This window comes from Enhydra lutris, unplaced genomic scaffold, assembly GCF_002288905.1.
Source record: "Enhydra lutris kenyoni isolate GAN:26980312 unplaced genomic scaffold, ASM228890v2 scaffoldscaffold38, whole genome shotgun sequence".
Classification (NCBI taxonomy): Eukaryota; Metazoa; Chordata; class Mammalia; order Carnivora; family Mustelidae; genus Enhydra; species Enhydra lutris.
Window position 1 is genome coordinate 5,859,021 of NW_019154122.1, and position 27,185 is coordinate 5,886,205.

The 27,185-nt window shown below is 44.6% G+C and overlaps 1 protein-coding gene across 1 annotated transcript in view; it reads right to left on the reverse strand.

The window, feature by feature from the left end:
- The window catches only part of LOC111154921 (mitochondrial inner membrane organizing system 1), a 31,137-nt gene extending 12,176 nt beyond the window's left edge, over positions 1 to 18,961 (reverse strand). Inside the window, exon 1 of the mRNA XM_022514877.1 lies at positions 18,779 to 18,961. Coding sequence (XP_022370585.1) covers positions 18,779 to 18,842 — 64 coding nt within the window. The 5' untranslated portion in view covers positions 18,843 to 18,961. The remainder of the gene's footprint in view (positions 1 to 18,778) is intronic.
- Between the last annotated feature and the right edge of the window lie 8,224 nt (positions 18,962 to 27,185).

The window sequence follows — 27,185 nt, forward strand, 5'->3', positions numbered from 1 at the left end:
CATGTTCTGCTGGTCCAGAGGAAAAGAGTGCGAGGAACACACTTAGCTGGGAAGATATTTTTAAATGCCTGCGAAAGAGGTGTCATTTGAGTTGTCTTAAAGAGCAGACGGTTAACAGCCCGAGTGTGTACAGAGGGGCGCGTGCTCCATCCCCCCAAGGCTCATGCAGGGAAACGGGGGGGGTGGGGGGGGGAGAGCCTGCCTGAAGCATGAGGCATGTCCTGCAGCAGGAGATAAGGCTAGAAAGGGATCAGGGCCATTCTGAAGGCCCCAAAATATCACGGCACTTACTCTAGCAGGCAGGAGGCTGCCCTAAAGTTTTTTGTTTTTTGTTTTTTTTAGATATGTAATATGAGGGGCGCCTGGGTGGCTCAGTCCTTAAGCAGCTGCCTTCGGGATAAAAAAAAAAAAAGGGTCCTGGGAACAAGCCCTGCATGAGTCTCCCTGCTCAGCAGGAAGCCTGTTTCTCCCTCTCCCACTCCCTCTGCTTGTGTTCCCTCTCTCTGTCTCTCTCTGTCAAATAAATAAAGTCTTCGAAAAAAAAAATGTAACTTGACTGAACCCGTGCTTTAGTAAGACTTGTCTAACTAAGGTGTGTAGGATCACTTGGAAAGGAAGAAGACATTTTGCTGGCAGAATTTACAGGCTTAGCAACTGATTATGTATATGTGAGTCTGGGGTTCGGGGGCTGCACCGGGGCAGGCCGTCAAAGAAAATGCTGAGAACCTCTATCTGGATAACTAGGAAAAACATGGGTGCTATTTATAATAGTTATACATATTTATAACATTCATCAACTAACCTTTTAATACCAAATCCCCTTTATCTAAAATATAACTGAGTTTATAAAACCGCAACAGCCGGGGCGCCTGGGTGGCTCCGTCAGTTGAGTGTCAGACTCCGGATTTCGGCTCAGGTCATGATCTCAGGGTCGTGGGATCAAGCCCCATGTCTGGCTCTGAGCTCAGCATGGAGTCTGCTTGTCCCTCTCCCTCTGATCTCTGCCCCCATGCTCTCTAAAATAAATAAAATCCTAAAAAAAGGGGGGGGACATCTGCAATGTTTTCAGGAACACTACAGAACATTAAGTGAAAAGCATTCGCTAAGCACTTATGCTTCAGGAGTCCGTTACCTCATTTAATCCTCACGATAAACTTCTTTCATTAGCCCCATCTTACAGGTCAAGAAACGGAGACTCGGAAACGGTACGTCCCTTGCCCCAGGTCGCACATCTGGGATTTGAACCAGGCAGCCTGACTCCAGAGGCCTGGTGCTTGACTGCCCCCCTCACAGACACATAAAGCTATTTAAATACTTTTGAGTCCCTAAAGTTAACGAAATGCCTTCCCAAGTTGTGCCGGCCAACACTATGCGTGAGCATTGCCTTAAGCATACAAACTGAGCCCCTACTGTGTGCCAGCTGTCGGGCCAGGCCCTGCGATCGGTCAGCTCGAGGTCTGGGGCTGGAACCGACTGTAACCAGGAGGTCGAGGTGTGAGATACAATGACGGGAACAGGTACAATGCATGAAAAGCACTGAGGAGGACACCCAAACCATTCTGGGGGGGTAGACAGGGGGCAAGGGAAACTGGCTCCCAGGAGCTCCCTGCTGCCAAGTCATCCAGTGTGAGGTCGACGGAGCAAGGGTGTTTCCTGCCGCACTAAGCCAACCCCCCCCCACTACTGTAAGCAGGAGGGAAGCAGTAACGGGAATCAAGCGAGGGAAACAACATACCCAATGAGCACTTGACAGTGTGCCTGCTTTGGCGGCAACAGGGACAGATGTGAAGAGGCCCCCATCAGAGACATCAGAAACGGGGTGCCGACAAGAGAAAACTGTCACAGCAGCCCAGTGGGAGACAGGTCCAGACCACACTCTCCTCTGCCCATCTGACTGGAAAATGGTAGCTTGTGTACTGTGGTCTCTCGCTCCCCTGTCCCCCCTGCTAGGCAGGATGGAAAGGGAAGGCTTTCAAGACATGACTATGGTCCAGGGTTAGGAACTTCTGAGCAGTGGGAGTGACCACACTCAGTAACGACTCTTAAATAAGGGATCCTTAAGACACGGTCATGGACAAAGGTGAGCAGAGATAGAAAAGGGGCTCAAATATTTGAAAAATATACCAGTGGTTTTGCATTTAAGATCCTGTTGGTGCAAATGGGGAATATATCCCAAAACAGCATTTGCAAAGGTGTCGCAAGGATTCATCTGAGTTTCGGGGCTTCTGTAAGCATCTTTCTCTCTGCTATTCAAATCTGACTCTAATAAGAGGCCCAAGACAAGCAAGAGTGCCCAGCTGACTTTATATTCCAGTAGTGGTCTGCAGTCTTTCTTGAAGGCATCCTTATTCCACAAAGCCCCATAAATACACCTCTCCAAACCACTGCACTTGCACACATAAAGAAGCCAAGAATTTAATTTTCATAAACTGAGTAAAGAAAAAAAAGTCTTCTAAAACAGAAATTATGAGCTGAAATAAAATGAATTTCAAGTTGTAGTGGGAACAAGAAGAAAAATATGCTGTGGGTCTTTGATGGTGAGAGCCGATCTTTTCTGGAAATTCGTAAGATTGGTAGCACATATTCTAATGTCAAGACAATGTGAGACTGGAGCAGTAATATACTCCATTTTTGCTTCTGATCAAAATGGGATATTTATGAGGTCGTGAGTTCAGGATTTGTCACATGCAGGCCTATACGAAAATGGTGTTAAAAAAAATTAAAAAAAAAAAAAAGCCTTTGAACTAATGATTTCAATTTAATCATTTGAGATGATGTCAAGAAAGTAGCAGCTTTCCTAGGGCTGCTTCTTAGCAAAAGGTGAAATGTGTTGCTTAAATCATTCACTCCAGTTAATCATTGAAAATCAGACAGAAATTTTGAGTGGTTTACATGTGTAAGTTCTGACAATCAGAAACATTCGTTCTGACTCGTAAACATTTGTCAAAGTAAGTCTACAAATCTGTCAACAATTATGTCGGAGTGTTACAATAATTATAAACTATTCTAAGCATTCTAATGCAGCTTTAGGTTGGATAAAGAAACTTGACATAAACACATGGGATTTCAATTCCTCCCATTTGCACTGTTCACTCTCAATCAAATAGTTCTAAATTCTACCTGCAGATACCCAACTGAAACAACCTGGGAAAAAGCACTGCAGCCAGCCCGCTCTCCCAGCCGTGCCGCACACCATTTTGCTACTTGGCTTCCCGTCGTCATCAACACAAATTCATACTCTCATATGCCCTATCCTTCCCATATGCATGCATGTGGTGTTTTTTTAAGGCCCTAAAAATAATGGGCTATGCTTTCTTTCAAATCATTCTAATTATTCTATTTGTTCCTTTTTCTTCTTCATTTCTCACCTCGATTTCAGCTGCTGAGAAAGTACGTGCACGTGATACACGAATATGTGACCCATGTTTTGTGAGCATTAGTCTGGAAGGCTGTGGCAGGGAGCCACAGAGAGTAAGAAGTTCAGGAAGTTACATAAGCCTAGGGCAAGGTTTCTCAAACTTGATTACTGGCATTTGGGGTGTACAATTCCTGGGTGCCGTTCTGCGCATGACAGGATGTCTAGCAGCATCCCTGTCCCTACCTACTAGGTGTCAGCAGCACCGCCACTCCCCCACTCCCTATATGGCAACCACACAAGTCACCAGACATTGCCCAATGTTCCCACAGCGTAGCTGTAAATCACTCCCAGTGGAGAACCAGCCGTCTAGGGGTTTACAATTTATAAAGTGCTTTCACATCCATTTTGATTATTATCTCATCCTGAGCCTCATGAAAATCATGTAGGGACTAGCATCCCAAGCACACAGATGAAGAGCGACATCTGGCTGTTCGGTGGGTTGACATGTGATTCTCAACCTCAGGGTCATGAGTTTGAGCCCCACACTGGGAGTGAAGCCTACTTTAAAAAAAAAAAAAGACAACCAGTTTTCTACAGACTAGGAAATTGAGTCTCAGAGCGAGTCAGTAACTGTCCCAAGCCCATTTGGCTTTTCACTATCCCACATGGCTTCTGCGGCCAAGAGCCTTCAGCTTCCTCAACCAGGGAGGTTTATCCTACTGGGGTCTTCAGGCAACAATGGGCCATCACACCCACCAAAAGCAAACCCACTAACAGGTCACCCAATGAGAAACTCCATTAACAGACGAAAATATAATTTCCAAAATTGGCCAAAAAGCTTAAAAAGATTTTCACTTTAAAGTACTAACCTGTTAAATAGCAAACTAGACGTAACATACGCATTTAAAGATCATTCATAATCTTCAACTACAGGAACCAAACGGACTCCACAAATAACTTAAAAAAATTTTTTTTAAGACTCTTTTTAAGGGGCGCCTGGGTGGCTCAGTGGGTTAAAGCCTCTGTCTTCAGCTCAGGTCATGATCCCAGGGTCCTGGGATCGAGCCCCACATCAGGCTCTCTGCTCGGTGGGGCGCCTGCTTCCTCCTCTCTCTCTCTTTGCCTGCCTCTCTGCCTACTTGTGATCTCTGTCTGTCAAATAAATTAAAAAAAAAAAAAATACTTCCTTTTAAGTAATCTCTACACCCACCATGGGGCTCAAACTTATAACCCCAGGATAGAGAGTCTCACGCTCCACCAACTAAGCAGCCAGGCGCCCCTAAATAACTTTTTTTTAAAAAACAGAAACTGTTCTTATGTGTTTTCTTGCTTACATTATAAAAACAGCAAAGTTAACAATCTTCCCCACCTAACATCATTCCCAAGAGATAATTTGGATTGTTTATTATCATTCCATTTATATACATGGGATCACATGTCATGCATGTTTTACAATTTGCTTTCCTCACTTTATAAAGGACACCATTCTGTAATAGTACATCTTTTTTCCTAAGATTTATTTATTTACTATTTTAGAGAGAGTGTGAGCAGGGGGAGGGACAGAGGGAGAGAGAGAGGAGGAATCCCACTGACCCTGAGACCCCACGAGGACTCAATCCCACGACCCTGAGGCCATGACCTGAGCCTAAATCAAGAGGCGGACACTTAACCGACTGAGCCACTCAGGTGCCGCACAGCACGTCTTTTAAAAAAACTTTTTACTGAATTGGGGGCGCCTGGGTGGCTCAGTGGGTTAAGTCACTGCCTTCGGCTCAGGTCATGATCTCGGGGTGCTGGGATTGAGTCCCGCATCGGGTTCTCTGCTCAGCGGGGAGCCTGCTTCCCCCCCTCTCTCTGCCTGCCTCTCTGCCTACTTGTGATCTCTACCTGTCAAATAAATAAAATCTTTTTAAAAAATTAATTAAAAAAAAACACTTTTTACTGAATCACAACATACAGATAGAAAGCTGCACAATTCAAGTGCACCACGGGATGTATTTGCAGACGAAAAACACCCAAGGTGAGCCAGAGGAGGGCACAGAAGATGACCAACACCGTCAGAAGCCTGCCTGGGCTCCCTTTTGCAAAGCTCTCCATCCGAGGGCAATCATATTCTGACAAGTGAGTAGTTTTGCCCGTTTCTAAAACTTCTGTAAGTGGACTCACACAGTGAGAATGTTAGCCTAACACCATGAACAGCTGCAGGAGGTCGTTCAGTGTCATTGCCATAGAGCACGCCATCACATCAGTGTACCCCGATTTACTTATCCATTCTCCGCTGATGGCCATTTGGGGAGCTTCCAGTCAGGGCCATTATGAATAGTGTTCTAAACATTCCAGGGCAAGTCATCTGGTGGACATGGGGGCACGTCTGCTGGGTAGATACCCAGGCCTGAAATCGTTGTGTCACGGGGTATACATCTGGTTAGCTCTAGTAAATACTGCCAGTTTTCCAAAGTGGTTCACCGATCAAGATTCCCACAGACAGTCTGAGGCTGTGGCTGCTTTTATCCTCACCAACATGGAGTATCTTCCTTCTTTCTGTCTTTAAAGAACTTTTGGAGGTATTATTTCTGTAGAATGAACTGCAGCCACTTACGGTGTTTGACGAGTGTATATACCTGCGAAACCACCACTCCAATCGTGAAACAGAACACTGCCATCACCCCTCGACGTTCCCTTGTGTCCCTCCGCAGCCTACCCTTCCCTCCACCCTTTACCCCAGGCAACCGCTTCTCTACTTTGTCGTTACAGACTGGTTTGTATTTTCTAGAATTTAATATACAAATGGCATCATATAAATGGAATATAGTGAAGGTGCCTGGCTGGCTTAGTTGGTAGAGCACGCGACTTAATTTCTCGGCTGTGAGTTCAAGCCCCATATTGGGCATGGATCGTACTTTTTTTTTAATGGAACATAATATATACTCTTGTGTCTAGTTTGTTACTCAAGATGATTTTGAAATGTACGTATGTTATTGTATATATTAGTATTTGTTCCTTTTATTAATGAACAGTCCGCTTTATGGATAGTCTATATTTTGTTCTTATCCATTCACCTGCTGAAGGACTTCTGGGTTCTTTCCAGTTTGGGGGCATTATGAGTAAAGCTGCTATGAATATTCATGCGTAAGACTTCATGTGAGGAAATGTTTTCATTTTTCTTGGGTAAATCCGTATGAGTAGAATGACTAGATGGTATATATACAAAAAACTACTAAGTGGTTGTACTATTTTACAACCCTATCAACAGTGCACCAGAATTCCACCTGTCCAACATCCTAGTCAAACTTTAGTGCAGTCTGTCTTTTTAACTATTTTAATGGTGTGGAGGGGTATTCTCATTATGACTGAAATTTGCATTTCCCTAATGACTAATGATATTGAAAATCCTTTCATGTGTCAATATTTTTTTTTTTTTTTTTATTTATTTGACAGAGAGAGATCGCAAGTAGGCAGAGAGGCAGGCAGAGAGAGAGGGGGAAGCAGGCTCCCTGCTGAGCAGAGAGCCCAATGCGGGGCTGGATCCCAGGACCCTGGGATTATGACCTGAGACGAAGGCAGAGGCTTTAACCCACTGAGCCACCCAGGCACCCCAGTATAATTTCTTTTGTGAAGAATCTTATCAAACATTTGCCCACTTTCTTTTTTTTTTTTTTTTTAAGATTTTGTTTATTTATCTGAGACAGAGAGAGCATGCGTGCACGCGCGAGCAGGGTGAAGGGGTAGCAGGAGAGGAAGAAGCAGGCTCCTCACGGAGCAGGGAGCCAACTCTGGCTTGATGCCAGGACCCTGGGATCATGACCTGAGCCGAAGGCAGATGCTTAACCAACTGAGCCACCCAAGCACCCTTACCCATTTTCTCAAATGCGGTCTTCTTACCACTAAATTTAAGAGTTCTTCATTTTTTAAAAAGATATTATTTGAGAGAGAAAGCACGGGAGAGCAGGGGGGGGGGGGAGGGAGAGGAGGGGGGGGAAGGAGCAGAGGCAGGGGGGGGGGGGGGGGGGGGGGGGGGGGTTCCTGGGATATCACACCGGAGATCAAGGCAAGTGCTCAATCAACCGATCGAGCACCTAGGCACTCAAGAATTCTTTATTTATTACGGAAACAAGTCCTGTGTCAGATACATGTACTGCAAATATTTTCTCCCATTCTGTGGCTTGCCTTTTTGTGCTTTTAATGGTTTCTTTCAAAGAGCAAAAGTTTTAGATTTTGGTCAAATCCCGTGTATCAGTTTTTTTCTTTGTGACTTTGTTGTGACCTAAGAAATCTTTTCAGAACTCAAAGTCACAGAGATTTTTCTCCTATGTTTTCTTCTGGAGTTTTACAGTTTTAACTTTTACATTTAGGTTTGTGATTCTTTCCAGTTAATTTTTATGCACGATAATGAGGTTCATTTTTTTCCCTCTATATGGATGCCCAGCTATTCAAGCAGTTTGATGGAAAGATGTTCCATTCCCCGTTAAACTGCCTTGGCATCTTTAACTGACCATCTACTGATGGGTCTACTTCTTGACACTGATCTAGGTGTGTCTCCCTTCGCCAATACCACTGTCTCGTTCACTGCAGCTTTACAATAAGCCTTGATGGCAGGTATTGACTGCACTTTTCCAACTTTGTTTTTCTTTTTTTTTTTTTTTTTTTAAGATTTTATTTATTTATTTTGAGAGAGAGAGAGAGATCACAAGTTGGCAGAGAGGCAGGCAGAGAGAGAGGAAGGGAAGCCGGCTCCCTGCTGAGCAGAGAGCCCAACTCTGGGCTGGATCCCAGGACCCTGGGATCATGACCTGAGCCGAAGGCAGAGGCTACATTTAACCCACTGAGCCACCCAGGCGCCCCCAACTTTGTTTTTCATTGTAAAAACCGCTCTGGTGACTTTGGATTGTTTACACTTTAATACAGATTTAAAAATCAGCTCAGGGGCGCCTGGGTGGCTCAGTGGGTTAAAGCCTCTGCCTTCGGCTCGGGTCGTGATCCCAGGGTTCTGGGATCGAGCCCCGTGTCGGGCTCTCTGCTCGGCAGGGAGCCTGCTTCCTCCTCTCTCTCTGCCTGCCTCTCTGCTTACTTGTAATCTCTCTCTCTGTCAAATAAATAAATAAAATCTTTAAAAAAAATTAAAAAAAAAAAAATAAAAATCAGCTCAATTTTTATAAATATCTCTGAGCATTATTTTTCTTGCTAGAAAGAGAGAGAATACAAATTTCCTCACTGAGTTGCCAGGAGGGTAACAGGGGATAATACATTAGTGTACCAAGTACAGTGGCAGATACCAGGCATTCACACAAAGTTAGCCTCCTCTCTCTCCCTCTCATGGTCTTTAAATAAACAAGATCCAATCTAGCAATGCCCTCACATTTTACTAGTGGGTCAATGGCCACAGTAAAAATATTACCACACCAAAAAGACTTTTGTAAGTAAATATTTGTGTTTTCACTTGGATTCAATACTGAAATGCACTTGCCAGAGAAAGCAATTCAGCATATTTGCTAATAAACCGTTTCAGGCCACATTTTAGGAAAGCATGAAACCACAGCCAGAACAAAGATCTAAATATGTCTGGAAGTTCCATATAGTGCCTAATTACATTATTCTATAACACTAACACAAAATTCCCCTCTAGCAAGATCACAATGTTCCATTATTCATACTGCTGCCGCAGACGGAAAAAAGTATTTTTACTCTCAAAAACTGTTTAGAAATACATATAACAAACAAAATATGGCTACTAACTCAACAATTAACATGTACAAATTTGAGACCCAAAACCTATAAACAGCCAAAAACCTTTGAAGTATTTTAGTTTAGCCTAAGTGATATCACTCCATGAAATGGAGACGGATCAGTTTGCAAACACAGGCTACAAGGCAGTTTTTGGTGAGCCACCAATACTTTGTGGCAACCCACATTTATCAGATGAACGGATATTTACAGAGAAACAACAATTTGCTTTCTTTTTCCATGACCTTATTCATTGGCCTCTTTCAGTATAGTGTTTTTTTTTTTTTTACATGAAAATGGCCTTCACAATTAATTTCACTACACTTAACTGTTTAATGGATGAATACACAAAATCTGCTGGTTAATTCTAAGGCAGGTCACCTGCTAAGTTATTTAAAGTCCCACTTTCTTAACAAGGAAGAAACAAGACCAAACCCTTTCTTTTCATGAAAATGAACGCATGGCAAAGCAATTTCATCTCTGTTCACTGAGCTGCACATAACCAGCGACCTAGCCCAAGAGGTACCAGAAACTAATAAACTGCAAAGTGTTGCCTGGGCTGCGCTCCTGCCTCTCCTATTTGTCGAGAGCAAGACCACCTCCATTTACATAGACCCTGACTCCTGAGGGTGTACATTTCAAGTTCTGTAAATAGGATCACTGCACCGCACTGTGACATCGGTCTCCGTTCCACTTCTTTGTCCCCATCTTAGTTTTGGTTTCTTCTATCAGATCACCTCATCTTCAGCATAAATTAACAACAACATACTAACCAATCTCTCTGCCTTCATCTCGGTCCTTTCTAACTCATTCTTCTGGTGCTACTTCAGTCATCTTTCTGAAATCAGAAATCCAACCATGTCACTCTTCGCCTTCACATTCCATGGTTCTTCCTAATGCTACCCAAAGAGTTGCCACACAACCCAGCAACCCAGCAAACCCACCCGTAGGGGCATACGTACCCAAGAGAAATGAAGACAGACCCCAACATAAAAACTTGTATATTTGGGCACCTGGGTGGCTCAGTGGGTTAAGCCTCTGCCTTCAGCTTGGGTCATGATCTCAGGGTCCTGGGATCAAGGCCCACGTCGTGGGCTCCCTGCTCAGCAGGGAGCCTGTTTCCCCTCCCCTTTCTGCCTGCCTCTCTGCCTACTTATGACCTCTCTCTGTGTCAAATAAATAAATAAAAAATCTTAAAAAAACAAACAAACAAAAAAACTTGTATATTTGATCACAGCAGCATTATTCCTAAAAGCCAAAAGGTACAACAACTGGGCGCCTGAGTGGCTCAGTCAGTTAAGTGTCTGCTTTGGCTCAGGTCATGATCCCAGGGTCCTGGACTCTGCCTCCTCCCCACCCACTCGTGCTCTCTCTCAAAAACAAATAAAATCTTAAAAAAAAAAAAAAAAAGTACGAACAACAAAAATGTCCATCAGCTGGTAAACGGATAAACAAAATATTGTATATATCCATATCATAGTATTCAAAGGTAGCAGAATAAATGGTATTAATACTAACAGTATTAATAATCATTAATATAAATAAAAGTATTAAAAATTAATAAACAGCATTCTATTTGTTAATACATGTCAATACTAACCAAACAATCTACAAAGTCAAAGCAATCCTTATCAAAATCCCATGATAGGGGCGCCTGGGTGGCTCAGTTGGTTAAGCATCTGACTCTTGGTTTTGGCTCAGGTAACAATCTCAGCATCATAGGATTGAGTCCCGAATTGGGTTCCATGCTCAGCAGGGAGTCTGCCTGGAATTCTCTCTCCCCCTCTCCCTCTGCCTCTCCTCTTGTTCTCTCTCATTCTCTCTCACTCTCTCTCAAATAAATGAAGTATTTGTAAATCATTTATCTGACAAGGGGTTAATATCCAGAATATAGAAGAGAACTTCTAAAACACAACAATAAACCAATTCAAAAATGGAAAAGGAACTTGAGCAGACATTTCTCCAAAGAAGATATACATATGGCCAGTGAGCACATGTGAAGATGTTCAACATCACTAATCATTAGGGATAGCAAATCAGGACCACAACGAGACCAATGAGATACTAACTTACCCCCACTGGAATGGCTACTGTCAAAAAAAAAGGCAGGAAGGAAACAACTGTTGGTGAGGATGTGAACTAACTGGGACACTGGTGCACTACGGGTAGGAACGTAAAATGGTCCAGTTGCTGTGGAAAACAGTGCGGCAGATCCTCAAACTGTTAAAAATCGATTTACAATATGACCCAACAATGCCACTTCTAGGTATGTACCCAAAAAGAATTGGAAGCAAGGTCTTCAAAAGACAGGTGTGTACCGTGTTCACAGCAACATTACTCACAATAGCGTCCATCCGTCCACAGCTGAATGAATAAGCAAAATGTGTTACACACACACACACACCAAAATCCTACTCAGATTTTAAAAGGAGGCAATTCTGATATATGCTACAACGTGGGTGAACCTTGAGGGCATCACATAAACTGAAATAAGTCAGTTTCAAAAAGGCAAGGACTGTGGGACTGTATTTCCAGGAGGTACTTAGAGAAGTCAAAATCACAGAAAGAGAAAGTAGAACAGAGGTGGCCAGGGGCTGGGGGGAGGCAGGAGTCAGTATTAAATGGGTAGAGTTTGGGGCTCACAGATGAAGAGTCACAGAGAGGGGTGGCGGCATTAACTGTAAAACACTACGAATGGACTATCATTCACCTGCGCATTTTTAAGTGGGTCAGATGGTAAATTCTGTTATGTGTATTTTATCACAATTAAAAAAAAATGGGGGGAACAAAAGGGGGAAATCCGCCATAGGGCTATCAGGCTTAAGTGTGGTCATGTATGTAAAACGGAAATGCCAGGGTCTGCCAGCTCGCGCTAAGTGCTGGACGAATGGCTGCCGCTGTCATCATTTCCAGCAGAAGCCAGAGCCTCTCGGTCCTCTGGGACAATGCCTGCATAGCTTCCAAGGCCCTGAATGCAGTCCTCCACCTGGTCCACCTACTAAATGCCTACACACTCTCCAAGGTGGAGCTCCAAGGTCACCACCTTCTTTGCAAATTCCTCCAGAAGGTAAGCCCCTCCAGGGTAAGGCTGCTACTGACCATCTGTGCCCCGCACCCCCCAGGCTCTCCGGAATCCCTGGCATTAAGCTGGGGGTGGTGGGGTGGTGATTATACATTAACAATTACTGTTACATATATAAACTGGAATACTGATCATCAGGCTTCCATACTACCCACAGCAGCAAGATGAAAGCAAATGTGGTAAATATTTTAACTTATGACTGCCAGCTTTCATTCACGTGCCTGCGGCTAATATTTATCAAGTACAGGTAATTCCCTAATTGCTCTATAAAGAATATCTCATTTTATCCTTACTTGTAACAACCCCCCCCCCAGAAAGATACTACCATTCCATAGATAAGGAAACTGAGGCACAAAGAGGAACTTCTTTCTCTCTCCCTTTCTTTCTATTCTTTCCTTCCTCCCTCCCTCCCTCCCTCCCTTTCTTCCTTTCGTTTGTTTTTTTTTAAAGATTTGTTTTATTTATTTGACAGAGATCACAAGTAGGCAGAAGCAGGCAAAGAGAGAGAGGGGGAAGCAGGCTCCCCGCTGAGCAGAGAGCCCAATGCGGGGCTCAATCCTAGGACCCTGAGACCATGACCCAAGCCGAAGGCAGAGGCTTAACCCACAGAGCCACCCAGGTGCCCCTCTTCCTTTCTTTCTTATAAACTCTGTGCCCAATGTGGGGCTCAAACTCATGACCCTGAGATCAAAAGACACACACTACCAACTGAGCCAGGGAAAAGAAAAGGAAAGGACTGTAAATGCCCCAGAGTCCACTGAATGCAACACACTCCAGGGCTGTTTCCCAATGTCCCAGGCTTGCACTTTTCCTTGTTACCAAGAAAATGAAAACCCTGCTGTGCTGAATATACCTACCTTGCAGAGACAGCCTTTTCCCGGAAGGCACCACAGCCTCGGACAACCCTGCCCCAACCATGACATCTCCTTCCCTTCTGGATCTCCTGGCCAATTCACAAATTAGTAAGACTAGATATTCCGGACTCTGGCCTCTCAGTGGAAGAGAAATGCGGGGAAAAGGGACACAGTCCATTGTACAACTTTGCAAGTCACATTAGGAAACCCAGGACCTCCGCATGAATTCAGGAAGTATTGGGATCAGATTTTCCTCCAAGCCTCCTTGGGCAAATCTGCAACTCTGAGGCCCGGCCGCTATCACGCAGACATCGACTTGGTCATGAGGTCACAGCCGGCCAGCCGGACCTCCAGCATTCAAGAGAGAGTTATAACAAGGCTCTGAGGACAACGGTAGTGCTTCCATGACCCACGCTTGCAGGGCTTAGAAATTCTCAGATCACAGGGAAGCACCTCCTGAAGTCTTATAGCTGGGTTTTTCTCATCTCCTGGAATCTTGTTTTCCCGGGGAAACAGAAAACAGATATAACCACCCATCCAATCCAGAGAAATAAGCACAAGCTGAGGGTACCAGCTCTGTCCCAGGGCTTTTAAGCCCTCTATTTTGGGAAGATACCTTGCCTTCTAGCCTCATTAACAAGAAGGTGTGATTTATTCATGTGGGTACACACAAGACAAATTACTCGGTATGTACAAGGAAAACAGCCGGCACAGTCTGTGAACTGAGGGCAGAAAGAAAACCAGAGCATTCAATAAATCTGATAAAACTTAAAAATAAATCCATAAAATTAGCAAAAAACAATTAATGACGCATTCACATAAAAACTAACGGAACATGCCATTCATAAAATGTCATCTTCACTCCTTTTTAATTTCCTGCAATAAGGCTTTGGCACTACCACTGAAACCAACATCACCCTCTACTTGTTTAAATACAAAAGTGTTCTCTGGTTCATGTTTCTTAGCTGACTACTCCCAAACATTTCTACTACTACTTTGTTATGAAGATCTACTGACAATAATTTACATCCCCAGATGAAATAAAGAGTTGGTAAAAAGCCCCTAAATTACAGGGACACACAGTCAAACATGTGAACTAGCAAAAATTCACCTGAAATCTACCTGACTTGACTTTTTAACTTAAATGCTAATTCATTCAGTTAATAAACACACAGTGAGAAGCAAATACAGGCAGAGAATGTAGTCTGCAAAATTCTTAGCAAAACATGTCTTTCTAACAGTAATTATTGTATGCCTTCTGTGTGTCAGGGGTTAGGCGATCAGCAGTGAATAAAAATGTCTCTGGGCCTCATGAGTTCATATTCTAGCGAGGACGGACAATCAAGTAAAGAAAAAAATCACAAATTTCAGATGGTGCCATGCGCTATTTTTTTTTTAAAGATTTTATTTATTTATTTGAGAGAGAGAGGTCATAAGTAGGCAGAGAGGCGGAAGCAGGCTCCCCACTGAGCAGAGAGCCCATGCGGGCCTCGATCCCAGGACCCTGAGATCATGACCTGAGCTGAAGGCAGAGGCTTAACCCACTGAGCCACCCAGGCGCCCGGTGCCATGCGCTATTAAGAAAAATTAGTGATGTGATGGAGAATGAACAGGACACCTAGGAACTTATTCAATGCTAACAAATTTATTTAAAAAAATACATTAAGCTCAAGCTTTATGGAGGAACTAGGCAAGGCATATGAGTGGCAGGAATAAGAACACAGGCCAAAGAGAAGGGTGAAAATGTGAGGGGGAGAAAGGAAAAGAAAGGCACAGGAGCTGAAAGAAACAGATGTGTAAGGAACAATGGCCTATTGTGTCTATTACAGGGAGGCATGTGTTTTGTTTTGTCTGATTCGTGGGCTCAATATCTTAGGTCAAGCCATATTAGAAACCACCTATCCTATCACACTCCTATTATACACAAATAGTATCTTAAAACCAAAATTAACGAGGGAAATAAAAGTGCTTTTCTTATGATGGCGAAGGGCAGGGAAAAGGTATTTGTGAATCAATGTAGCTCTTCCCACAGGATGAAATCACAGAATTTTCAGTTGAGACATTGCTCCAGCTTCAGAGTAAGAGATCCGCAAAGAGCAGTTTTTTCTAAAGAACTACCGTCTAAGTACAAGCTTATATGCTCTTTAACTCAGCTGTACTACATCTAGGCTAAACATGAGCACTGAAAAGTCATTTTTCAGCAAACCAGTGGGAAAAGGACAAAAACCCTTCAGGTTTAAGGCAGCCAAACACAGAGAAGCCCTCACAACGGGAGCTGTCCGTTCACCTTGGATTCCCTTCAGTCTCTTGTCAAGCCAGAGCCTGAAATTACCAATACGTAGCTGAAAGCCCACGTCTTCTACAAAGCCTCCCATCTACTTCTGGCGGGCGGCCATCGTGAGTGTCCACCTCCATCCTGCTGCGGACCAGACAGCAAGCGGCCAAGGAGGTTTGAAGGGTCTCACAACATCACTGCCAACGGGAAAAGGAACCAATTTGCTCACTACAGAGTGTGCCCATCTCCACCGTCTCCAAGACTCTCAAACTAAAGGCTCCCCAAGTATTCCTTCTGTGCTTCCTCGCTCTTATGCCCTTTCTCTAAGTCCACTACTAAAGGGACGACACCCTCCGAATCTGAACTCAGCTTCTCCCACAAAATTAAAACTCCCTACTCAGCTTCATTATCAGTCTCAAACAACTCAATCATGTAAGTAGAAAAGTGACCAAAATCATGATCGCTGTTCTCACTGGTCTTCTGCCATCCCCCATGATCAGTTTCTAGTCCTTCCTTACTTCCTGTAAACAAGGTGTTTTATGTCCAAGTTCCCATCAGCGGATCACCCCTTAACCCCATTCTAACCTTGGAGTCTTCTTTGTAAGAAACGGAATGAGGCAAAGTTAGCCAGTTGGAGAGAAAGATGAAGAAAATAGCATTAATGAGTTCCTACTATGAACTTGGCACTGTTCTAGCTTAGGAGGTGGGAATTTCTATCTCCATTTTATAAATGGGGAACAAAGCTGAATGTTTCTTCAATATACCCATTCCTCTCTGGTCTAACAGAGCAGACTTTCACCACTTCAAATCCACAGCACCGCTGGCCTCAACTCCTGACCTGTTCTGTATGAAACACTGCCGGAACAATCACACCAAAATCCCATTTATATCACACCAATTCCCGGTTGAGGGAAGTGAAATGCCTTCTGCTTCTCTATTTGCCCACAGACTGGCCCAGAATTCAGTAATTATTTGTTGCTTAAAATCATCCCATGATTCCCCACCAGCTTAGAGCTAATGAGCCCGAGAAGCAGAAAGTAAGAGGTGTTTAGGGCAGCTGTGTTGAATCCGCACCACGCATGTGAAAAAGCCAAAAGCAACTCAGGAGCCGTTAAGATAAAGTGGAATTTCCCTAAGACATTTCACAATTCTGACTCCACCCAAACCAGCCTTCTTCACGGAGCGGGGCTACTGGATTTAGAATTCCTGGGTTCAAACCCCCGCTCCTCCATGGCTAGCTTCTTAACCTCTCCATGCTTCAATCTCCTGCTCTACAAGAGTTCAACTGGGCTGGGCCTCTGTCCCAGTTTTCCCACTCTCCCTGACTATCCAAGTCCAAGTCATTCTCCAAAGGTCGGATAAAGGCCCATTTTCCTTGCAAACTCTCACTGGATGACCTCAGCCCATCACCACACTGACTGGGTTCATAACAGCTCTACAACAGGAGGAGCCTGAAGCGCTCATTTCAAGTCTTATCGGTAATCATGTATCACGGCGTCTCACCGAATTATTTCCCCTGTGTATACCCTTCCCCCACCAATGTCCCACTCACAAATGACAGCCATGCCACTCACTCCCTCAGGGATCCTCAGTGACACAATATTAATATCAACAATTATTACGACATTTGCTGCCTCTCTAAGGGCCAGGCACTGCGCTCAGTTTCCTGTGTATTTTACTATCCTTCAATCTTCCTAATTCTTTTAGTTAATCTTTTTATCCCCATTTCATAGTGGCAGAAGAGAACCGACCCAAAGCCACAAAGCTAGTGGGGATGGGGACCAGGGTGAAGAGCCAGAGGGATGATGTCAAACTGAGCAGTCGGCCTCCCACTCGTGTACCTACTGCCATCGTGTTGCTTAGTACTTAGTGTGGTCATTTAAGAGCCACATGTTAGGGACGCCTGGGTGGCTCAGTTGGTTGGGCAGCTGCCTTCGGCTCAGGTCGTGGTCCCGGCGTCCTGGGATCGAGTCCCGCATCGGGCTCCTTGCTTGGCAGGGAGCCTGCTTCTCCCTCTGCCTCTGCCTGCCTCTCTGTCTGCCTGTGCTCGCTCTTGCTTCTCTATGTCAAATAAATAAATAAAATATTAAAAAAAAAAAAAAAGAGCCACATGTTAAATCTCTCCAAAAACTGTATTTCTTGGCTCACTTACAGAATAACCCATTCTTAATAAGTGATTCATACCCAAGCCTTTACTTAAACAAACTTGTAATCCTAACAACTCCGTGAGATAATAATTGCTGTTGTCAATTTACAAATGAGGAAACAGAGGGACGGAGGGGCTCAACAACTTGCCCCCAACCACAGAGCTGGTAAGTGAATTCAAGGGTGAAGCGACAGCTGTGATCAAGTACGTACTCCTCTTACTAATTCCTTCTCGACAATTTTTATTAAGCACAAGCAAACCCAGAAAGGGTCTGCGGATACGGCAGTGACTACACCAGAACTCATTTCTGCTCTCACCGCGCTTACCATCTTCGTTCTTTTCCAACACCGTCATTCAATGGACACAAACCTAAATCCCCTTAAATACTCAAGTTTTCCATTAAAAAAAACATCAAATTTGGTTAAGAATTAGTATCAAGGAAAAAGCATGGGACTCGAAAACAGAAAACCTGAGTTACACTTCCAACTTTGCCATTTCTGAGCAACTTTGTCACTTCTTGGACCCTGGACAAATCCGTTCACTGACTCTCGATTTCATGACCTGTACGAGATAAGCGTACTTGGTTGCACACCTACCACAGTGTCTGGCACTTAGTACACGCTCCATAAGTGAACTCCCATCTTTCCCCTCCCCTCCATCCAGTGACTTCATAATCCGCGTCGTCACTGAGCACGTGTGAAAAGGCTCCGCGGAGTTACACCCGGGACCAAAAAGTGTCCAGTCCCTTACTTCCCAGGGCAATTCTCCGTCCAGATCACTAGGTCTCCAATTTCAGGCCGCTGACTACTCTGCTGCCAATAAACCGGGTTACGACTCCGGAATAACAGCAACGCTCGTTAGGGCCTGGCAGTGTCTATAAAACGCTCCCCATGACCTTCTTTAGAAGGCACTTGTTTCAGCCGGCGAGCACTGTGCCCCCTGACCGGGCTCCACGCCCCGTGCTGGAAATGTGGCACCGGGGAGGAGAATGTCCAGCCTCTGGCACGAGGTTGCGCCCTGCAGACCGCTTTCTACTCGAGGAGCTCTGCACCTCTCCGGCCACCTGCCAGCCCGACTGCCCCCCACTCCTCGCCCCTGGAGCTGCGACTCCTCCCCTCCCGCCTCCCGCCTCCCGCGGGGGCCCAGGCTCCTCCGGCCGCGTCCCTCCGCTGCCCGAGTGGCCTCCCGCCCGGCTCGGTCAGCTCGCCCCGGCCCGAGGGGTTGGATCAGAACGGTCGGCCTGACCTCCCCCGGAGCTTCCCTTCCGCCGGCCTGGTCAGCGGGACCTGAAACCGGCCGCTCGGCTCCCGGCGGGGCCTGCCAGGGACTAGACGCCCCTTACCTATCTTCACCACCGTGTCCGCCATGCACCGGTCCCACTTCCTGCCGAGCTCTGAATCCGACATGTTCCCCACCCGCAGCTCCCGCTTTCCTTAAGGTCGGGCCCCGCGCTCCAACTGCAGGCAAGTCTCGCGAGAGCCGGCCGCGGGTCCCAGGCCCGGACGGCCGGCGCCGGCCTGACAGATATCGCGAGATGATCTGAATGCTTCCGCCCTTTCCGGTTTGTGGGGTTTTTTTTGTTGTTGTTGTTTTTTTCTTCAGTTGGTTGTCAGGGTGACGGGTTGCCTGGAGGCCCGAGGTGACCCTGACCTTGGAGCCGCGCCTACCTGAAGGCTGCGAGGCTGACAGGCTTCCCGGGCGGCATCCAGAGCTCTGTCGGGAAGGCCCTTCCTCCGCACCAGCTTCCGGCGTTGGCCCTGGAAAGTCCCAGGGAAAGTGAGGGCACAGCGTTGATGTATTCATTCATATACTCACTGGACTGTTTCTACTCCCTCATTGACTCGTTTATTGCAGTGGGACTCCCGCCTGCGCCACGACCTGGGAAACTGCTCTGACAAAGGTCACCTAGGCCAGAAAAAAAGGGATGCTTTGGAACCTCTACACGGCGCTGGGCACAACTGCGCCCTCCTTCCTGGTCCTCCTTGTCTCCGCCTTCTCTTTATTCATCCGACCTCCAGGACACAGACTTTCCTAGTTCTGCTGCCGACTCTAATCTTTAGGTGTCCTTCCCGGGTTGCTTTTTCACCGCCAGCTGCTTAAAGGGCGTGGGTTCCAAGGAGTCCACCCATCCCCTTTTCCCTCTGCATACTCTCCCTGAGTGATGGCAACCACTTTCAAATTCTATCTCCAGCTCAAACGTCTAGCTCAAGCCTCGTGTTCATAATCCAACCTCCTTGCTGGTAGCGTTGATTTAAGCCCTCCTTCCCCGTTTGCCTCCCCCATGCTACCAACAAACACAAATTTGACCATATTAATCCTGATTAGAAGCTGTCAGTGAGGGGCGCCTGGGTGGCTCAGTAGGTTAAAGCCTCTGCCTTCGGCTCAGGTCATGGTCTCAGGGTTCTGGAATCCAGCCTCACATCGGGCTCTCTGCTGGGTGGGGAGCCTGCTTCCTCCAACCTCTCTGCCTGCCTCTCTGCCTACTTGTGATCTCTGTCAAATAAATAAAATCTTAAAAAAAAAAAAAAGTTGTCAATGACATTCCATATATATCCAAGACTCAGAGTTCATTCTTAGAAGCCTACACTAATAGATCTTAGAGCCCCCTCTTCATCCACTAATAGAGCATAGAGATCCCTCTATCTTCTCATTGTCCAAGTAGCTTGGGTACCCCATAGAATTCTCCACATTCTATTAGAACATCTCTTTACAGATGATTGTATCTGCCAGTAAAACTAGAAGCTCATTCCCCTTCGTCCGCACACTCCCTGTTCAGAGTGCAATGCCTTGGACAGTAGGATGGATCTTCTATGAAGTGCTTCTTGAAATGAACTGAATTCATTGACCCATTAATTTATTCATTTATTTTTGGCAACTTTAACAGTAGAACTGCCAGACCAGTTCTTACCATGACAGAGCCCCTTCCTTTAGGAAGGCTTCCTTCCATGACCACCCTTCTTCTAGCTCTCATCTGAGTTACATTATCAGATTATATTCTAATTCTTTGTGTATCTCTTGGATGTGACTGGGAGCTCTGTGAGAATGAGGTCCGTGCCATTTTTGTATCCTGAATGACGAGCAGAGAGCCTGGTATATATTAGATTCTCAATAAATGCTTTTTTGAATGGATGTAAGAATGGGTGAATGAATAAATAATGATTGATTGGATGAATTAGAGAGAAAAATTCTCTCAGAGCACCTGACTGGCTCTGTCAGTAAAGCCTGAGCCTCTTGATCTCCGGGTCATGAGTTCAAGACCCATGTTGGGTGTGGAGCCAACTTTAAAAAACAAAAAACACTATTCTAGGGGTGTTGTGTAGTATAGCATTTGTGTTGAAAAAGGAAAAAAACTAACTTCACTAAATACCTATGATGTGTCACCAATAGCACCAGGGATCTCATATAATTCCATTTATCCTCACAGCAGATTAAAATTAGTATCTTCACTTTCACAAATTTGGAAACTGAGTCTCAGAGAAGTCGTATGGAAGATGCACAAGGCTCTGTATTGTGTAGAATTAGAAACTGACAGAGGCATTTTTATTGGATTCAAGAGAGTTGTAAACTTTTGTAGAAGGCAGAGAGCAACTTACAAAAGCAATCAGAGGCAGATGGTATAGAATGAATTCTGGAGTCAGGCTGTCTGGATTTAGATCCCAGCTTTGTCATTTTCTAGGCTTGTATCTATTTTTCTCTCTTTCTGTTCCTTTCCCAACACAATGTTTTGTTCACTGCTGTATCCCCACTGCTACAACATTATGTGACACATAATGTTTGCTTGATAAATACGTGTTGGTTGAATAAAAGAAACGAAAACTCTGTGGAGTTTTCATGGCTCTTGGAGAACAAAGACCCATACAAGTGTGGAGCATAGACATTTAAAAAACAGCAATACTTTCATTGTAAACTTAGTAAACATTTGAAATGTTTAGAAATAGATTTCCCAGTGCTGGAGAAGGGATTTACAAACATGGAATGGGGGAACCCTGGCAAGAACTCTTTGCTTTTAGATTGGAATTGAATGTATTGGTATGAACTCATGGTATTTAATATAATGGAGGTAAATACAAATATATACGTGCATATTTCCTGATCCTGTGTGGGAAAAGGTCTAAAACAATGACACCAGGCATCTGGGGGCTCAGCTGGTTAAGTGTCCAACTCTTGATCTCAGCCCAGGTCTTGATCTCAGGGTTGTGAGCTCAAGCCCAATGTTGGTTGGGCTCCACACTGGGCATGGAACCCACTTAAAAATGAAAGAAAGAGGGGCGCCTGGGTGGCTCAGTGGGTTAAGGCCTCAGCCTTTGGCTCAGGTCATGATCCCAGGGTCCTGGGATCGAGCCCCGCATCGGGCTCTCTGCTCAGCATGGAGCCTGCTTCCCTTCCTTTCTCTCTGTCTGTCTCTCTGCCTACTTGTGATCTCTGTCAAATAAATAAATAAAATCTTTTTAAAAAAATGAAAGAAAGAAAAAGGAAGGGAGGAAAGAAAGAAAGAGAGAGAGAGAAAGGAAGGAAGGAATGGAGAAAGAGAAGAAAAGAAAACAAAACAAGACAGAACAAAAGAAAACAAAAGAAGAAAGAAAAGCAGCGACCCATCAGTAGCAATAAACAAGCCTGGCTCTTGGCTTCTAAATATGAGGACTCCTTAGGAACATGACAGAGACTCCGGGGCTGAAGCAGGGAAAATACAAGGTGAATGTCTTCTTATGTCACAAACACAGAGTAAGGAAGTCTTCAAAGGTTAACAACGTCATGTCAAAATGTTTGCATAGCTCCAAACTGCCTGAAGTAGCGCTTGGTTCCTAATTGGATCTCTTTGTGTAAGTCACTATTACTATGGCTGGGACTTCTCCCAACTGTATGGAACAAGTTTCACAAAGATGAAGTTTGCACTTCAAGTGGGTAAAGACAGAGTCCTGTAATAAAGCAATTTCACAGCAAGCGAGCTGGCATCTTTTCACACTGAACAGAAGAAAAATGAAAGAGTGAAAACTGTCACTTAAGGAGTCAAGATGTCACCCTCAACTGGTTACTCAGTTAAACATAAGCTCTTTGTTTAGTTTACTAGGCTGTAAATCCAGCTTCATTAACAACGCAGATTAGAATATTTTATAGCACAGCACCTGCACAAATAAAGGTGTTTTAGATTCCAGGAGGTTTGGGTTTTGTTTTTTTTTTTTCTCTTCCATTTCCCTTCAATTAAAAGTGAATTCCTTTCTTAAAAGGAGATATACATTTTTTTTGCTTCATATCTCCTTTCCCCCAGAGGGTCTTAGATGGTTTCACCTCTTGAGCTGTGTATCCAGAGTTGAACAGCTACTAAGTAGCTCCTTTGTCTGGTTCTAAAGCCCACGTGCTCATCTCCCACATTTTACATGTGTATGTGTTAACGAGAGTATAGAAAAGTGCTAAAAGTCTAAATAATAAATAAGTAACAAATAAATTGGTGTAAAATGAAAATAGCTAGCATCTCGGAAGCCCAAGCCTGGGTGAGTCCTGTGCCCAATCACATCCTTTCCTTCCCTGCAAGTATAACCACTATCCTGACTTTCATGTGACTCATTTCCTTGCTTTTCTTTAAGCGTTGTTGCCTGAGCACATATCCTTAAATAATATGGTTTAATTTTGCTGCTTTCGAACTTGATATAAATGGAATCGTACAGTCTCTATTTACGGTATTTGGCTTCTTTTGTTCATTATTATGCTTTACGATTCACCTGGGTTGGGTGTATAATTTGTCCTGGTTTCATTGCTATACAGTACTCCATTATATTCTACCCATAATGTGTTTACTTATTCTACTGTCCATGGATATTTGAGTTGTTTCCACTTGGGGACTTATTACCCACAAGGCTTCTCATTCTCATACATGCATTCTGATGCACACTGGCATACATTTTTATAGCATCTGTAACTAAGGAGGACAATAGGAATGCTCATCTTCAGCTTTACTAGATACTGACAACTTTATCCTAAAGTGATTGTACCAGTTTACATCCTCACCAGCAATGTACGACCATGCCTGTTATTCCCCATCCTCCCCAACAGTTTATTTTTATTTTTATTTTTTTAAATACTTTATTTATTTGACAGACAGTGATCACAAGTAGGCAGAGAGGCAGGCAGAGAGAGAGGAAGGGAAGCAGGCTCCCCACTGAGCAGAGAGCCTGATTCGGGGCTCGATCCCAGGACCCTGGGATCATGACCTGAGCTGAAGGCAGAGGCTTTAACCCACTGAGCCACCCAGGTGCGCCCCCAACAGTCGATTTTTAATTACACTCTAAAATTGTTGCCAATCTGAGCTGTGTGTCATGGCATCTCATTAAGATAACCCTCACTTCTCAAGTGTTGATACTACTCGAGCGTATGTTCTGAATCCATAATATGGCAGGAGTAGGAGATTCGAGTGGAATGAATGTGTCCCTGAAAAAGAAGATGTTGAAGACACTGCAAAATTAATGCTTTACAAAAAAGCAGGTATACTGGGTTGAATAGTCCCCCCTCAATTCACATCCTTCCTGGAACCTCAGAATGTGAATTTACTTGGAAATAGGGTCATGGCAGATGGTATTAGTTAAGATTAAATCATACTGGAATAAGGGGAACCCTAAATCCAAAGTGACTGGTGTCCTTATAAGAGGAGAAAAAATACAGAGGCAGGCAGATGCAGGGGGAGATAGCTGGGGGATGATGATGGCAGAGATTAGAGATACGTGGCAACAAGCCAAGGGAAGCCAAGGTCTCCCAGCGATCACCAGAAACTAGGAGAGAGGCGTGAAACACATTCTCCCTCTGAGCTTCCACGAAGAAACGGACCCTGCAGACACCTTGGTTTTGGCCGTCTAGCCTCCAGCACTGAGAATAACATGCTGTTACTTTAAGCCACCCAGGCTGCACAGTACTGTGGACATAATGCAGGCAATGCCTCCCACTGTTACTAATGCCAGCGTATTAAACTCTCCACGTCCCCCTTTGGGTGTACCCTGTGTTTCCTGCTGGGACCCTGGCTGCTAAACCCACGGCAGATCCCCGCTCTGCCCCTGTTCTCTATCTGCCCACCACCCTCTTTGTTTCCTTCCTAGTGCATATCAAAAATTGCAATCACATTCTCTGTGTATTTACTCCTCTCCTGTCCTCCCCACCCCCTCCCCTGTCCTGTTTCTCCCGCCAGAGCTCAAGTTTCATGGAAGCAGGGACTTCGTATGTCTCATTGTCATTACACCCCTAGTGCTTTGCACAGTGTCTGATAACACTGAAGGCATTTAATATTTCTTGGAAGAATGAATGAGAAGCGGGAATGAGGTTGGGTTTTTTTTTTTTTTTTGGTGGTTGGAGGCCAGGGAGGGACACAGCTTAAAAGTAACAACCAGAGCAGATTTGAGTGTAGCTCTGTGGTCAGTATGTGTTGAATTGACCTCAGAAAGAGTTTGAGTCTATGGGAATGCTTGGAAAGACACACTGGTAGGTGCATTTACCTGCATTTGAAGCTACATTGAAGGGGCACAGAAACAGATCTGTGAGAGAGCGTGAGTTTGAGACAAATGCACTGTAATCATTATAATTGAGTGTTGATATTTCAAAGGCCAACCAAAGCCATTATTTGTCCATAGGACAGCTCCCTGGGCCAACTGAATGTCATGTCAGCTTTGATTTTTTGACTAGATTGTATGAACTCGGCCATAATGAGATTACCGGCTATCACTTGCCTGTTCTGTTTTGTTAACAAAAAATTTAGGGAGTTCTTGGGGCGCCTGGGTGGTTCAGTGGGTTAAGCCTCTGCCTTCAGCTCAGGTCATGATCTCAGGGTCTGGGGATCGAGCCCTGCATCAGGCTCTCTTTTCAGCAGGGAGCCTGCTTCCCCCTCCCCCTCTCTGCCTGCCTCTCTGCCTACTTGTGATCTCTCTCTCTGTGTCAAATAAATAAATAAAAATCTTTTTTAAAAAATTGGGGGGGTTCTTATCAATGCAACTCGTTTGGTAGGGAAAATATTTCTGAGTATGGGATCCAAAGATGGGAAAAGGCATTCTTGGCAGAAAATGGGCTGGGTAAGCTCTTTTTAATTTTTCTCCTGTCCCACAGCCAAATAGGTGGGCGTCTTAGCCCACTGGCACTTAGGGCTTTCTGGTTTGCAAGTTACACCTTTATGGGAATAAGTTAGTGTAGCTGCTGGGGAAAACAGTATGGAAGTTCCTCAAAAAATTGGGCGCCTGGGTGGCTCAGTTGTTTGGGCGACTGCCTTCAGCTCAGGTCATGATCCCAGGATGTGTCCCGCCTTGGGCTCCCAGCTCCATGGGGAGTTTGCTTCTCCCTCTGACCTTCTCCCCTCTCATGCTCTCTCTCACGCTCTCTCTCTCAAATAAACAAATAAAATATTTTTAAAAAATTAAAGATGGAATTACCATATGATCCAGTAATTTCACTACTGGTTCCTTACCCAGAGATCATGAAAACACTAATTGGAAAAGATACATACATCGTTATGTTTATTGCAGCATCAGTTACAATAGCCAAGACATGGCACCAGCCCAAGTGCCCCACCCATAGATGAACGAATAAAGAAGACGCGATGTCTATATACTATGGAATATTACTCAGCTATAAAAAAGAATGCGATCTTGTCATTTGCAACAACGTAGATGGAACTAGTGGGTGTTCCACTAAGTGAAATAAGTTCCACTAAGTGAAAGACAAACACCATATGATTTCATTTATGTGCGGAACCGAGAAAAACCGAAACAAATGAACAAATGAACGAAAAAGCAGAAACAGACCCAAAAACACAGCGAACAAATGGGTGGTTGCCAGAAGGGGTGATGGGCAATTGGGTAAAGCAGGGTAGGAGATGCAGATTTCCAGTTATGCAATGAGTAAATGCCCAGGATAAAAACAAAACAAAACAAAACAACAACAACAACAACAAAAAACACACAGCATAGGGAATGCAGTCAGTGCTATTATAATAGCCTTGTGTGGTGACAGATGGCAGGTACCCTTACCGGAACCATAGAGCATGAGGTGTAGACTTGTCAATCACTATGTTGTACACCCGAAACTGATGTAACATTGTGTGTCAACTATACTTTGATTTAATAGAAATCTAAATAAATAAATACATAAATAAGAAAAAGTAAAGTTATACCTTTATGTGGAAGGTTGGTGGATGGGTTTCAGAGGATCTTTCCACAAATCCTCACAACTTTATGTAGGAGTGCCTATCTTGGAGTCCATAGCTTGCCTCCTATTGTCAAAGGGACCCCTGATCCAAAGAAGGTTAACCATTGACCCTGATCTCGATACAGGCCTTGGGGAGGAGCGCAGTCCCTCCAGCAGAGGGCAGTGGCACCCATGGTCGCTGACCTCTTCGACCTCGCAACATGGGCATCCAGAGAGCCCAGTGATGGAGTCGGGGAGGCCTGACCCGAGAGCACCAGAAGAGAACACCAAGATTCCCCTGTTCTTCCTGTTGGGTTGGTTTTGAAATCCCATTTCCAATCCCCCAGTGGCCACCTCATGGGATGTGTAAGCTCTCCAACACTGGCTCTGGGAAGACTACTTTCTCCTACCAACTTCCTGAAAGGGCCTGGAAAATTCCTCCTAGGAACATGTATCTTTCTCAGCTTTGTTGCTCCTTTCCCAATGCTGGTTTCTCTTGCTTCCTCCGTGGATATGTTCAGACCACCAGAGCAAACTCTGACTCAGAGATCCCGATGTTAAGACAATCTTCAATGGAAACTCAAGTGAACTGACTT